General features: G+C 31.8%; 1 protein-coding gene across 1 annotated transcript; it reads right to left on the minus strand.

Annotated features, from left to right (window-relative positions):
• Positions 1-335: 335 nt before the first annotated feature.
• Positions 336-12,695, minus strand: LOC133178655 (laminin subunit gamma-2-like). The gene is given in 9 exon segments (XM_061313377.1): positions 336-601; positions 1,267-1,323; positions 2,657-2,797; positions 3,029-3,418; positions 3,554-3,634; positions 6,724-6,978; positions 9,443-9,655; positions 10,729-10,780; positions 12,690-12,695. Coding segments are annotated over 9 exon segments (1,461 nt in total).
• Between the last annotated feature and the right edge of the window lie 4,365 nt (positions 12,696-17,060).

Here is a 17,060-nt window from a genome sequence, read left to right on the forward strand (position 1 = left end):
ATAACCTTTAGATACATGATTTATGGTAACAAGTATCTCCAGGTCAAAAAATTGTAATGATCAAAACCTATTTAATTTTTTACAATAGAAATAATTGTATGTGACTAAAAATATCTATCTGAAATACTTGAATAAATGCACTTTATGGCTAGTGTATGCTATTAATTACTAATTATTATAATGCAATGAATTTGTAAAAATAATTTTAGTGCATAATACATATTTACTCCCCAAATGCTTCAATTAAAATAATTTTTTTTTAAAATGCTATGAATTATTTATAAAACACTTAACCATTGTTGTGCGAGACATACTGGCTAAAACCTTGTATAAAGCTACTTTTCAAAATAAATCTGATCATATTTGGAATTATCTTCATCTGTATCTGCTATTGTCAGATAAATATTCGCTCTCCTAGGATCATATGAATTTCGAGATGCTTCAATGTTGTCACTTGCCTCAGAGGTGTTCATGATTTCATTTTGGTATATACATTCGTCTTTTTCTGATAAACTAGTTGTGCCTTGAGAACCGGTACCGTCTGTATCAGTGACTGTTATATCTTGGTTATTTTCCGTATTAAGTACAACGTCTTTATCCTCTAAAATATTCAGACAATCTTTTGTATTTAAAGTATTAACATGATTAATGCATGTCAAATGAGAAAGATTGTGTTATCCTACTTCCATATACGTTCAGAATCAACAGAATCAAGGCTTGGGTGTAAAGCAAGTTATAATTTGTTAAATTTAAATCGAAAGATTTTGTGGAATATTTAATAAATTTCAAAACTGAGAAAATTGACATTGCCGAAAAAATAGCGTTGGTATGCTAAAAATCAATAAAATGGTACCGTAGTGTTTCCGATAGATAAATTTTTGTGAGCATCTGCAGATTTTCTTGCTTATTAATCTGAAAGAAATTTCACATTATTTAATACCAAAATCCCCAAAATCACCAGTCATGAAATAAAGTTCTTAAAATCTTGCAGAGACATGGACTAACATGATAATCAATAGTAATTATTATTAGTGGAATTGTTCCAATGCATTAATGAAATAAAATATATAGCCGTATTCAAAATGATACTCATATTCTCCACAAATATTCTTACCTTAAACCTCTGCTTTCGAATAGAAAAAAGAAAATAATGCTTAAAAATTTGCACTACTCTGAACTTTCATTCATTAGATTTTTACCTGAACAGCAATACTAAAAGCACGATGCCGGACAAAAGAACTAAACTAACTACAGTAGCACCAATACCAATGCCAAACCACTGAGTACTTTTTGGATCATGTTCAATCTCCGTGCTATTTGGAGCTATAGAATAAAAAAAAAAACAATCAATAAATCTTTACAATGATATGAATGTGATTGAGCTATGACTTCAAATGAACTCAGAATTAATAAGCAGTTTAAAGGAAAAGGGAAAAAACGAAGTTCATTTGAAAACAAGTCATTCAATCATCATACCCTAATTTAATGTCCATTTCCTAAAACATTTTTAAAAAGAATTCAAAAATGATAATAGAAAAGGCGGATCAACATAAAAAATATTCATATAGGACCAAACAATTAAGTTCCTTCTAAAAGCATATTTTGTAGAAAGTTTGCCCGATTTTTTTTTTTTTTTTTTTTTTTTTTTTTTTTGCTGAAAATTACACTCTTGTAAATCATTGTTGTCAAGTTGACAATAAATGTTTGACTTAAAAGGTTTCCAAACAAAGGATATTCGATGTACAAAATAACAAAAAATTAAATGCACTTTGTATTTTTCTTCTCTTCACAAAATTCTTTAAATAAGTCATTCTGAGGAAGGAAAAAAGTTATAATTATAAAGTCCTAACATTTCTTTTTGTTGCTTTTTCGAATAAATTACAAACATAAAGAAAAGTTATGATTTAACCTCCTACATCCATATGTAAAATATGAAAAACCGTACGATGCTACCTTTTCGCAATTGAGCAATCGACGCATTAACAATAAAAGAAAGTTCAGAGTGATATTGCAGAAATTAAACGTTGTGATAAAGTCTTGTGGAATAACTCTTAATTATTGAATTCTGGTTGTTACACGCCATTTGATTGGATAAAAAATTACTTCATATCGTCAAAAAACGCATTAACCCGCCTAGCTATACATTTAAATTTTCCACAATATGGAATACGTTTTAAGGGCAATCATTTGTTTTCTTTCATGAAATGAATGGATTTTAAATTATAAGGAATGAATTCAATATCTTCTAAATTTATAAACTTGATTGAAACAGTTTATTTGTTTATAACCCGTCTCGTGTTGAATTGAAAATGAAGAAAGTGGGACATTCTGTTTTATTTACCGATGAATTGCAGGTACTTGAACATTCTCGTACAAAATAAAAAGTATATGTCTGAAGAATGGCCGACGAAAATCAGCTATCCGATTGTTCTAGGAACGGAAACTGTCTTATCCTGTGCATTTTTTTTTATTGAATTAAGTATGTGCTATAGAAATTTATAACACTTACGGAAGGAAATTTAATCATTTTAAGGTATTTTGAAGTTGTCTACAAAAGTGCTTGGCCAATTCTCGAATGGAACGTTAAACAAAAGACAATCCAATCAATTAATCTTACAATATCATCTTTAATTTACAAATATTGAACATTGTTTACCTGGAATTGTGCATCTTTCGTCAACAAAATCTCCTCTACAGCCTCCAAAGCATATTCCGTTGTGTGTGCTGCAAGCCAATAATAGACAATTTCTACTGCAAAGTTTGTTGCAGTTAGAACCGTAATATGTTGGCACGCAATCTGAAGTTAATTAAATCAGTATCAAATATTTGTATATACATGTAAACTTTACTTTGCTGTGGAATTGATTGATGCATGTGAATTGTATAATTCATTAGTTGTGCATTCCAAAAAACGGCAATAAAATGAATAAATCCAATGAATGGGTAAGTAAAGCATCTCAAAAGAAAATAAATTCTGCATTATAAATCTCTAAATTAAATTTTGGAAAACAAATTTCTTGAATCTTACTGTCGCAAAATGGTCCAGTCCGGTGTGATTTACAACCTCTAGTGCACACACCGTTTTCCAAGCTGCAAATTCCTCCTCTACAAAAAGGGCTGCAGGTTTTATCACAAAACACGCCGTAATATCCATTTCTACATCCACTGCAAGTACCAGTTAATCTGTCGCAAGATTTTGGGTTACAGTTAGAGGCACATTGATAGTCACATTGGTATCCATAATAAAAGTCTGTACAACTGTTAGTACAAGTCCCATTTTCTTGAAAACATGTATTTCTCGAACAGTGCTCATTACAAACTGACATACATTTATATCCCCAGAACCCCTTTTTGCATCCTTCTGTGCAGTATTCACCAGAGGGATTGCACACGCTGTTTAAACAGTTTCCACTACATGCTGTAAAAAATAATCCATATGTAAATTTCATCATGAATAAGAAAAAATTCAGAAGATTACGATTTTTTACATGGTTTTGTCATTCAATGCAATTCAATATTTTCTACTGAACAGTTGAAAATTGCATGTACATACGACAAGACCCGTTAATAATGTTGCATGTTAAGCAACCAGGACATGCTGAACAGGATTCCCCATAGCTTCCAATACTGCAACCTTAAAAGAAGATTTCACTAGCTGTGTATAGATTTCTTATATTATGATTTTTACTTGATAACATAAAGAATTATTAATCGTTACCTTTTCTATGAAAATGGTCGATATGATTTTTCGAGATAGAAAAATACATAAAATCTATTATTTTATCAATATATATACTGTAAACATAGACATTTGATAATCTTTTAAGCTACCACTCATGCATTTTCTCATGCTAGTTAAACAGCAATTTTAAAGGATGCATTCTATTGAGTTAATTTGAATTGAACTTTTTACAATTTTGGGTTTTATTTAAATGTCATCATTATTTAAAACAACATATGATAGAGAAAAATATAAGTTAATAAGAATATTTTTTAGATAAAATCGTTAAAAATATGGCCCATGATTCAAGAATTTCTTTTTCTGAAAACACGTTATCTACATTTAACATTTCTCTTAATTATTTAATACAGGACTATCGTGACAGCAAAGAATCAAAATATAAATATATAATAGAGGTTAGTGGATGCTTATACACCTCAGAATAATCAGTATTTTACATGCTGAAAAAAATATTACATCAAAACTTTTCACTCCCAATATTAAAAAAAAAAGCGAGGAGATCATCAAACATTCAATCTTTCTTTATAACTGCCTTTACAATATATTACTATGCTTTATATAAGTCTTTATTTAATAACGCCATATCAAAGATATATACCGCATTTATTTTTGAGAAATTCGAAGATTTATTAGATTAATACGTGAAGTTGGGCAGAAAAGTAAATTCTATTCAATGTGATCCTCGGTGATATTGTATACTTCACACGTCCTGTAATTTGATTGGCTTAAATTGGTTATGTCTATCACATCCTTAGTTTTCAACAAAAGAGGATGAAATTTAGAATATAAATACGTATTAGGGGTTCTTACATTTTGCTACTATGAAGAATGAATGCAAGGCCATGTCTGTACGACGACACTGCGCATGGATGAGAAAAATGAATAATATAATTGAAACAGCTTTTTTTCCTATTATTTTCATAAACTGCTTTAAATTCTAAAAGTAAATGTTCACAACTTAGATGTATGAAAAAGATTATATCATTGAATGAAGGAATTCTTCAAATAATGCGTATGCAAGTGCGCAAAAGTTTGATGGGCTGAAACGTTTAATGGGTACAACTTTCTCAGTTTTCATGAAAACAGAATGAAGTTTAGAATATATAAAAATGTAATGAGTTCTTAAATAATGATACTATAAAATTGAATGGGAGTACGTACATTCACGTTTACTGAATTCTGATTGGCTAAAACTTAAATGATTCTGACTATTTTTTTTTTTTTTTTTGCAATTAACTTCTTTGATATTTAATGCATAGGTACATGTATGATGAATTGAGAACTTGAAGAAGATGTTTGTGATAAATCTAGAAAGCGTGTGCAAGCAAACGTTCTGAAATCTGATCGACGCTCTTTTCCGAGTAAAAAAGTTTGAAAAATGAAGTAAAGATCGATAATACTTTTGTTTGTTTGTTTATATGTTGTTTAACGTCCCTTTCGAGAATTTTTCACTCATATGGAGACGCCATCACTTGCCGATGGAGAGCTGCAAATTTTGTCCTATGCTCGGCACTTACGGTCATTGAGCAGTGAGGGATCTTTTTCGTGCCAACACCTAATGCAACACGGGACCTCGGTTTATACGGTCTCATCCGAAGGACCGGTCTCCACGTCCCACAGTGGGATTCGAACCCGCGACGTAAGGATCAACTCCTTACTTCGCGACTCTAGAGCAAACGCTCTAACCACTGCGCCACGCGGGCGACGATAATACTTTTGAATTGCCTGATTTAACCTGATTAAACGAAGTTTGTAGAGTAAAGAGAACCATAACGAAGTGGGGGGGGGGGGGGGCGTTTGGGGAACATCTGTAACGGTTTGTGTTACAATTAGCATAGTTTAAATAATTTTTTTGAAAACAAGATGATATTATATTCAATAAAGAGGCATCATTTTTTTTCCTTCCAAATAAATAGATACTTGTAGATGAACCAAAACTTTTATAGTTCTCGATAACCAAATGATCAATCCATAATTTCAACAATTTGAATATACAGTACGAAGTGGATTCAACTTTATAAAATGCCGCCATTCATTCTTGTGCATGCCAATACATGTTTCAGGATAACTTCTCTTTCCCTAACACGCACGGCACATTCACTGACAAGTGGGCACGTTTATAAAAATTATGTATGTTCATGAAAATGTTTTTACTAGGATTGTTCGTGAGCAATGGTATTTTTGTCAAAGTAATTTGTCCTATGTATAAGCATTGTATAACATTTTTAAGAAAAAAAATTCAAGTTGGAATAGTTTGGCTTTGATTTTATTTGCCCGCGCTGTGGTAGGTATATGTCTAAATTTGCAGCCCTCCACCAGCAAGTGGTGGCTTGCAAGAAAACAACAGCAAGAAATATGTCTTGAAAAATGTTAAAAAATGCAACGCTAGCAATCCGAAAGGAACTATGTCCAGTCATTAAATTATATATTGATATGGATAAAACGGCATCAGAGACAAAATCATTATTCAGTCAACTGGAGATACTCGGAGTATTTCTAGTTCACTGACTTGCAATTGATAACGGTTTTTGATGGTGTGTATAATTTTGGATTGGGCCTTGCAATTGCAGCCTAAATAAACGAAGTATTTGTACTAATGATGATTAAAGGTATTGCAGCTTGTTTAAGTTTTATTTTTTTCTTTTATACATGTATATAAATTTACTCGATCATGGTCTGTATTAAAGTATCATCGTGTACATTTGGCAGTGTAGCATTCAAAAGAAAAAATAACTTGTGTCAATGAACAAGCGATATGAATACAAAATCCCTATTTATGACTTATAATAAAACTAGCTGAAAGTTATACTGGATTGTGTGTTTTAAATTAAAATAGTATGCATACTGATAACATTTAAAACAAATACACATTGTTTATACAGCAGTGTAGACATTATAAAGCAAATTATTGCATGTGCCCACGAACTTTTTTTAGACAAGTTTCGTTTAGAAATTTCAGGATGATAAGAAAAATATTTTACCGAACACTTCTATTTCACAAATTTCGAGTACAGGTCCAGATTCAGTATCCTCTGGTGCATCATATGTTGTCTCTACGATGACATATCTGGCTGTTTAATGACAGTTGATGTCAATGATATCTGAGGGTGTGTCAGGTGCTGTAGTGTTGTCTGTGTAACATCGAACTCTCTGTGGTGTCAGTGTGGTAGAGGAATTTGCAGATTTGTTCGATACGTCTAGGTAAAACTGACGAAAACGATAAGGGGGCCAGCCAGCTATTGAAGAAAAGTATGATTTGAGAAAAAAATATTTTTCTATTAAACAGTAGTATTGTTTGTTATAGACATATTTGGCATCGGGTATCAAACATTTCAAATGGAATTCGTCAACCTAGTTGGCCTGAAAAAAGAAAAACTAACAAAAATGGTATTTTTGATGTGCCAAGGTGAGCAATGCATATATTGTTTATTTATGGCAAATTTGCAGTTCTACATCTTACACTGAGTTTTCTCTTCATTAAAAAAGAGCCTCTACAATAAAGGTACAAAGTAAAAATGGAACTCATAAATATACATACTTTGTCATTTGCAAAATTATTTTGTTATAAAGCATTCTGATTGTACACACAAGTACTCTGAAGTTGATAGTAAAAAGATTGAGTTTCTGATTGATCTATGTAGTTTTTGGAGATCAGGTCTTCCAACAATCTGTTGGAATTCCCGTGGGTACCAATTGCGCCCCATTATTAGCAGAAAGAAAACACTTGCTGTGGCCTTCAACTAGTCATTTCAATATATGAAAGACGTATTATCAAATAACAATAGTTACTTTCATTCATATGTCGACTCGATATATCCCAGTGAGCTTGAAATAAAAGATACAACAGAGTCTGACACATCTGTTTCATATCTAGATATTTTACTAGAAAAAGACGTTAATGGTAACCTAACAATCAAGCTTTATGATAAACACGATGATTTCAACTTTTCAATCGTTAATATAACTTCCCTTACTTATGTAGCAATATACCCTTATCACCTGCATATTGGGTTTATGTCTCTCAGTTGATTCGATACGCAAGAGCATGCTCTGCGTATGAACAGTTTCTAAAACGAGGCAAGCTATTGACAAACAAGTTTTGAAGTCATCATTTCGCAAGTTTTATGGTCGATACAATGACCTTGTCAGCACATGCAACCTATCATTGAATCAAATACTGACTGATGTTTTTCATACTAATTGTTAGGCCATTATTTATACACTGAACTGTCTACGGATTTTCTGTTTTTTCCCGATCATGACAAGGAGCACACGGCGGTTGTGACCGGACGGCAGGGGATTCTCACTCCTCCATGGCACCTGATTCCGCCTCTAAGTTTTGAGGTCCATGTTTGCCCTACTTCAAATTTGTATCGTTTCATTGGACTTTCGAGATTGAATACTATTCGTTATCTTTTTATTTCATACAAAACCAGGATTATACATGTAAGGTTTTATGTTTGGTTCATGATAGTAAAAGCAAGGATTTTTTTTTTTTTTTTTTTTTTTTTTTTTTTGTCCAAAGTACATCTACTTTCAATTACGATATGAGGGACTGAAATGGTTTATTGAAATAACGAATATAGATAGCAATAGTAGTTACTTTTTAAAAAATTGATTTAAATTATCGGCATGAAATATCAATAGCCAGCATCATGAAATGTCTGAAAATAAATTTGAGGAATTATATTTATTTTTGGATTCCTATTTTTCCATGAAAGTTGCACACAGAGTTATTTTGTGCCTTGAAATGTTTCACGCTGTTCCCAAATTATTCATTAAATTACCTGTCATGAACTCTATCATCAGATTGTGACAAATACAGCAAATATATCATGAAAGTCTAGGAAAAATTTGCCCCAATTTCAGCTTAAAATTAACTCTATTTTAGTAATATCTAAAAACTTACATCACAGATTGTACTTTTAATTTTCTATTCTTATTAACTATTCTGCTTAAATTCAGTAAAATCTAAATACTTTAAAATAAATTGTTTGCTTCTTGATTTTTTTATGCCGGAAAAATACATTTTTGTGTGTAGAAATGTCAAATAAATGACTAATCAAAGTAATTTGAAACTTTTTTGTTGTCAAAAAAATTTGGTGTCTATTCAAGAAAAGGTAAGATTGTATTTGTTCCCATACAGGCAATTTATTTGGATAAAAATATTGGAGGAAAAACTTCGAAAAATTAATTCATATGTTAGACGTAATTACAGTGCAAAAAGGTCAAATTAAATGATCCGTAACGCTAAAGTAAGCGTATTATTCCCCATTTTTTGTTGTGATTTTTAATTAAGCTATGTGTGTAGATTCTAAAAATATACTTGATAAAAAAAACCCTTAATAATTTTGATATTAGGATCCAATCTCTTTAAGACACAAATAAAGTGCATAAAGGTCATACTGAATTGATTATACCGAGGAAAGAAGCTCAATGACCCTCATTTTTTTTAGATTAAAATATGAGTGTAGATACTAAAATATACTTGGCAAAACATTCTTCAAACTTACGATAGCAGGATGCAATTGCAATCTCCATAACATATTATGAAAGATTTACATGAAGCTGTCAGTGTAGTGCAGGGCGTAATGTGTGCGCAAATACTTGCATTTGAACGAATATGTCATATATTGAATTACCTGTGATTAGACAAAGCCCAAAAAAAAAAATAATAATAAAAACAAACACACGCCTCACCTACACTCCTGTAGTAAATGTGTACATTTTTCAAGCTATGGGTACTTCCAAGATCCACCTGAACCCAAGCTATGGAACTTTCAAAAGACGTGTGAGAACAAAATTGATATTTATCTTGCATTATGTTTCCATTTATGACTAAGCTTGCATTAAGAATTCCTTGATATGTTGAGCTTTGTAAAGCAGTTGTCCCTGGTTTCCTACTCAGGTTTTCTGAAAAAGAAATGAAATGTAAATGTAGCCGACTTTTCAAAATTTTAAAGTCAATGATCGAGGATCCAGAGCTCGAGATAAAGAAAGAAAAGAGTATTGAATGGTTAATATTTTATGATTCAATTTTTCATATTTCATTCGAGCTTTCACTTATTTGTAAGATTCATTTGTCACACTTCAATGGAACTGATAATGAAAAAGAAGAAAACAAATTACATGTAATAGCATAAATTGCTTAAAATATTTTTTAGATGTAATATGGATTGAAAATTTGTGGTCGTAACAAAACAATGATATCATAAGACTAAATTTTGATCAATGCTATTGAAATGAAATAATAATTCATGCATTTCTTATTATCATTATGTAGATTGTGCACTTTTCAAATTCTTTTCCTTTTGATATTTTTTCTTGTACAAGAGAAAAATTGCTCAGAGATATCATCAATTATAAAACGAAACAATTTAATGCAAAGATAGACATTTATACATCATTTAAAAGGACCTACGTCTGGATAATAAGGAAATTGTCACATTTTTCAATTTTTTTCCTGTAAATAGTAGTAATTTAATGTCGAAACAGAGGAAGAAGAACTTTTAAACATTATTGTTTTAATAATCATGGATTTGCTAAGTGTATATATACGAGGGCTGTTCGGAAATTATTGAGACATTGTGTATATTCTTTCTGATGAACGTTTTTCATTGAAAATTTGCATATACGTTTGACAAACACTAAGAATTAATAAAAACAAGAAATATTTTACAAATATTTTATTTCTTCTTTTCAATGTTATATTTATGTGTCAATGGTAGGGGTACCCGGCGCAGTCACAAAATCAGATATGAAGATATGTAATACCAACGTTCAAACTCCCGATGGGCCCATAGTAAGAGCGGAAATAATTCAATTAAGGTATATAATTTTTCAATTTAATTTTGACTTCATTTTGTGCAAGTTTGATAGAATTTCAATCAGAAATACGGAGATCATAAAAAAATTTAAGCGCGGTATAGAAATCTGATAACGACGACAAAATGGATTTTGACGTCAAGGCGGTGCAACGAGCATACCTAAAATTTTGTGTAGCGCTATGAGGAACTCTTTTCCAGTCTTAATGATCTGCTAAAACAATAACAATGAGAAAAAAAAAAACATGTCTAAGGGTTTGTTTGGTTTTTTTTTTTTTTCATTAGCATATATATTTTTTTTTTCTTGCAAGTAATTCAAACAGAGTAAAAACAAATGCTCCGAACCACCATTTAAAATTACGGACTAAATAACGTTGACCCGCATTGCATAAATCAGTACTACATGATGCTAAGTCAACCTGTATATATGACACTGCACGTATATTTTACACTGGGGTAGCAACATAACACATTTTATTTTATTAATTTTTTAAAAAGAATCGTTTCAACGAAAAGAGACAGTTTGGTTTTTGGAATGTTATATATAATATCAGAGAGAGAGAAGAGTAAACGCTTCCCGATCGATTCACATGCGAAAACATCTCCGGCTGACGTGACGTGAAAATGACGTAGCGATGCTGCTCCAGGTCGATAGACATATGCATGTTTATAATTTCACAGGAATTTATCTATTTATCCTTTAAATTAGAAATTTTGCACAATTGTATTATTTGTTGTGTTGACGAATTTTCATGAAATTATCTCTGTTCTTTATGAAGTAAAGGTAAATGTCTCAATAATTTCCGAACAGCCCACGTATGTACTTAGAATTATTGAGGGTAAACACTTAGCGATATATATAGTATTACGAAAATGTGGATAGAAAATGGATCAAGGGATAAAGAATTTCTAAAGAACGGAGAAAATTAATAGAAAGAGAGAAAAATAATTTGCTTAATAGAAAAAATTCAGTTTATTTCCGAAAATTATTAACTTCGAGAGCTTAAAACTTATTTCTTTGCCGAAAAAATTTTTTAAAACATCTGTCAGCTTTTCAACTCTTCTTTTGATAATAACACACTTCACGTACTTTTACCAAGTATTTTTGTATTTATTTAGTAGTGTTCTGGATTTCACTAAAGCAGCAGCACTTTCCAAGTTAAGGAATACTTCCTTTATCTATATCCAACAAAGGTCATGATCCATTAAATATATGCCCGTGCAAAAAGGAAATTTAATGTGGAACTTTGATGTATATTTGCCAACCTCGTACACAAAAACCACAGTAGAATTCACTTAATACATTCTCTCTATAATGATTAAACAATGACTCTTAACAAAAGTTTTGCATTGGTGTTGATGGTCTATCTAACATTATAAATAATACTCCTTTAATGATAAGATGAATTTTCTCTATGACTAATTTACTTGATCCACCTGGTCGCCCGAGTGGCGCAGTGGTTAGAGCGTCTGCTCTAGAGTCGCGAAGTAAGGAGTTGATCCTTACGTCGCGGGTTCGAATCCCACTGTGGGACGTGGAGACGGGTCTTTCGGATGAGACCGTATGAACCGAGGTCCCGTGTCGCAGTAGGTGCTGGCACGAAAAAGATCCCTCACTGCTCAATGGCCGTAAGTGCCGAGTATAGGACAAAATTTGTAGCTCTCCACCGGCAAGTGGTGGCGTCTCCATATGAGTGAAAAATTCTCGAGAGGGACGTTAAACAACTTGATCCACCACTCACTGCAAATAAAATACACAAATTTCACCATGATGACGCCCTGTCTACAAATGCACTGAGATCATTGTGTAAATTATACCTTTCTGTGCAAGATTTAGTTAGCAACAAAAATGAACGCAGTGGTAAGTTTTAATGTAGTTAATACCTTTTGTACAGCTTGAAATCACATTTTTTTATTTTCATTTTCATTTCGTGAGGAATTAGTAATTTTGTGTGATGACACATCAAACATTGCCATTATACATTAGGCCCCGCCTCTTTATATAGCAATTCCAGAACCAAGTTTTAGGTTGAATTGAACTATGGCATATATATAAGAGACAGTGAAGACTGGAAAAAAATGATAACAAAACAAAACATTTAGCTGCAAATCATGAAACTTACCTGCATTCTTTTTTTAAATGTTATTTCTTTCCTTGTTAATGTAAGAGACACAATAGAATAAAAGAATTCATGTAGATTCGTCTATTAAAAACCTGTCTTCTATAACCGCAACGTAGAGAGAGAGAGAGAGAGAGAGAGATTAAATATTTCCTGTAACGAAGCTATTTGGAAACTTGGATTGAATTAAATTAAAATGAAAAGAGATGAAAATTGCACATTTATTTGCTTGGTAGATTTTTGTGCAATGCAATAATCTTTTTGTGAATATTATATATTCTATTCTTAAATAGCATGGTATAAAAAGGAAGGAAGAAGGACACTAAGTAACCATTGTAGGAAAAAAAAGCATCCTCGGCCCTTAGAAAAAAAAAACATTCTTATGTCATTCCAAGTGTGGTATGTTTTATACAAACAACGCTTAAACTAATCGAAAAGATTCTTTGTTTTAGATAAAGAATTTCTGAAAAAATCCTTTAACATGGGATTCTTTTTTTATATTTTCACAAGTGCTAAGCACCAGTGAAAATATCAGCATCATGCCTCATAACAAAAATACCTCCATATATACATTGTATTTTCTGTTTCTTACTTTTTACTTTGGTTGTCCTTTTGTTTACCTTCATTAAATTGAAAATCGGAACAATATTACGGAGAGTATAAATGCATGAGAGAGATACAAAAAATTGGAATACAAATAAACAATTTCAAATCCAGCTTATCTTGGCAATCGTAAATTTAAAATAAAAAAGAGAAAATTTAACTCTTTTTCATTGATCGATATAGCGATTTTGTATGCCTTAGTGATACTAGGCACTTACTGTTCCTATTTTTTACAATGTAAAAATAACAATTTTGTTACTTTTACGGAATCTTAAACTGATCATTAAATAATTTTTAAACAAATACAATTTCTACAAAGATCTACCATATGATACTGTGGATAATAACATAATTCATCTCTTTATAATGGCAGTTAACCTAAAATTTCATGTTCTATTCATCCCCAATTTTTCGTAACATTAGGAAGGCTAGATATTGCAAATGTTTATACCACAACACACTTTGTTTAAGCTTAATACATTATGAAAATATATGAAACAAAGTCTCAAATTCATGATTATAAAAAAAAAATACTGTCAATAAAAATACATACCATAAAAACAGCCTACTCTGATTAGTGATATGAAACACACCCAACGTGTGAAAGCCATATTTAAAAAGAGGAAGTGAAATGTTTATTTTTAGGTACATACTGAACTTTTTTCGAGAAGCGCTAACTTTTACAGTCGATGACTTACTTTTACATTTAAACGTGTGTTATGTACGAAGGCACTGATTTGATAAAGGATTAGAAAATCTGAATAGTGGATGTAGGTAATTGATAGTGGATATAGTGAACTTAAAATAAAAGATACAACATAGTCTGACAGATCTGTTTCATATTTGAATATTTTACTAGAAAAAGGCGTTAATGGTAAATTAACAACAAAGCTTTAAGTTAAACCTGATGACTTCAGCTTCCCTTACTTATGTAGCAATATATCACCTGCATATGGGGTTTATGTCTCTCAGTTGATCCGATAAGCAAGAGCACGCTCTTCATATGAACAATTTCTAAAACGAAGCAAGCTATTGACAAACAAGTTGATGAAACAAGGATATCAACAGTCTCGTTTGATGTCATCATTTTGCAAGTTTTATGGTGGAAACAATGACCTTGTCGGCAAATACAACCTATCATTAAGTTAAATGCTGACCGAGTTTTTCCTACTAATTGTTAGGCCATTATTTACACACTGAAATGTCTACGGATATTTCCGTTTTTCCCGATCATGACAAGGAGTACGTATACATGGCGGGTGTGACCAGTCGGCAGGGGATGCCCACTCCTCCATGGCACCTGATCCCATTTCTGATGTTTGTGCATTTCAGTGTTTGCTCTGCTTCCAATTTGTATTATTTGAATGGACCTTACCAGACCCCACCCCCCCACCTGGGATTTGCAAAGCCATTAAAAAATATACTGAAGCAAATAAAAAAGGCTTTAGGACCCCCCCCCCCCTCTCCAGAACACGTGAACCCCCACTTCCATCACCACGAAATAAGTATTTTTAACTTTTGGGAAGGGACTTTACTTTACTTTTCTTTTTTTTTTTTTTTTGCTTGTCAAGAAAATTTTGAATTGGAATTTTTTTCAGACTGGATCTGCGCCTGAAGGGTTTCCTTTTAATGTATCGACAAGTGTGTAGGCCAATACCCGTAGAGGAATGGACTTCACTCACGTAAGGTTCTAAGTATAGAATCGACAAAATGAAGAAGACAGTATGATCTGTACTGATTTTCATTTCATAAAAAGCACGTTATTATGGAAGAAATAAGAAATCGAGAAATTAAAGCTGTAAACAATTTCAAAAACTGTACATAATGATGTGTTTTAAACTTATTCATAATATATGGTAAGACCATCATCGCAAGTGAGTTTTGTCGGGGTGGACCCTCTGGTAAGAGAGAAATATGAATTTCTTTAGAACGACTCGTCTAACTGCTTTTCCCAGAGTTTCAATATACGCAAGTACACTTGCAGTTTTATCCCAACGTAACTAGTCAGCAAGTTGGCTAACAATAAATGACCAAATAATGTCTTAGATATTCGTTATTCTGTAATTTTTGGTTATGACATTTGAGAAAGTCAATTGTACATCTTGTGCAATGAAGTATCGCAACTATGTCGCTCCTTGATGGCGGAAACGTTTAGCACTTCTCTTGCTTATACGTTCTATAGATATTTATTGATTTAGGCAGGCAAGCTTTTTGAAAAGCTATTATTTGTATTAATGTTGAATGTTTGTCGATTTCCTGGTTTTAGACAATTTGCCTTTGGAAACTTCGGAGCTTTACTTGTATCTCACATTACTCCTAAACAAGGACAAGAACTATGGCGAGTGGGGACTTTGACGATTTTTTTAAAAATCTTTTTCCAATATGACAATGTTTCCACATCGTCAAAGTTCCTATTTTTGTATGTATGTTCACTAGACATTAAATAATATAATGTATAATACCATATCTCAACTTTTTTTGTAGTCGGCAATTTGCAGCTTTATTTTACTAATATATAAAGTGTCATATAGTTTTAATCCTCTTTATCCTAGCAGGAAACTTGATATCTAGTAAGGTTTTGGAATAAAGATGCAAATATGTAGTATAAATAATCTTACCTTTTATAAATTTGGGGTAATTTTATATATACCTATCTCATTCATATTTGTTAATTAAATCATTTATTTATCAGCAATTTGGAAAAAAAAAACACATACAAGTAATTCAAATTACTACTATCATGTGCGTATGGATTAAATGTCTCCAAATAGATTTGCTACACAGGAGCATTTTCTGTGTATGATCAAACTAAAAATCCAGAAGTTACTAATATATCCCCTGATATTACGGAGATATCAACAGTGTCCACCTAAGTTAATATTTCGCAAATTCTATGGTCGTTATCTATCGTTGGTTTGAATTTTATACTCATTGCTAGTCAATTGCATTTAACGGATTTATTCGTTTGCCTGATCGATACGAAGGGTTTACGGTGGGTGTGACGGGTCCATCGGCAATGCTTACTCCTCATAACCCCTTATCCTAAATGTCATAAAAGAATTTTGAATATAAATCAACAGTAAAATTTGCAAAATTTCTCAAATTTATCTTGCTATATATTTACGTATATATATTTGATAGAAAAAAAAAACTGCAAAATTTTCTTATCACTACCCCGGAATGGAAATAAATTGTATTTATTAAGGTTAAGGTTCCCTGTAAAATATCACACTATATCCAATGCATTTACTTCTCTGAACTACTAGAATCTGACGTCAAGTCACTACAAACTTGATCTGTCCTGAAGGGAAGAGTGCCATAAAGTGCCTTACCTTAAAGCCAAATGTAAACTATGAAAACGTTTGTAAAATTTAACTGTCTTGACTAATTTTAAGCCCGATGGTTTATTATTATTATTTAATATTAATTTGTTTCCCTCATTTTTTTCTGGTTTAAAATTACGTGTATTCAATACGATATTGCACTGCTTTCGTTTGCAGGTGGTTGGAGGTAGAATGCATGTGTATATATAACAGGCTATGCAAATAAATTGAAGATCTTCTTCAAATATTTAGTGAAATTCATCCAAGGAGAACGTTGTATCTTCCTTAAGATGGAAATGAAATCTCTTTGTGTTGATATAAACACGGAAGCGTCCAAAATAATATGTGGGAAGGTTTAAACTACACTTATAATATTGTGGTTCGTCCCAAGCAATTTTCAGGTGACCTAGGATAAAATAATTTGTTTGTGCAACAGAATTTAATTAAG

Source organism: Saccostrea echinata, unplaced genomic scaffold (assembly GCF_033153115.1).
Source record: "Saccostrea echinata isolate AGI-Se365-2 ecotype Australia unplaced genomic scaffold, CSIRO_AGI_Sech_v1 ptg000003l, whole genome shotgun sequence".
In the NCBI taxonomy this organism is placed as follows: domain Eukaryota; kingdom Metazoa; phylum Mollusca; class Bivalvia; order Ostreida; family Ostreidae; genus Saccostrea; species Saccostrea echinata.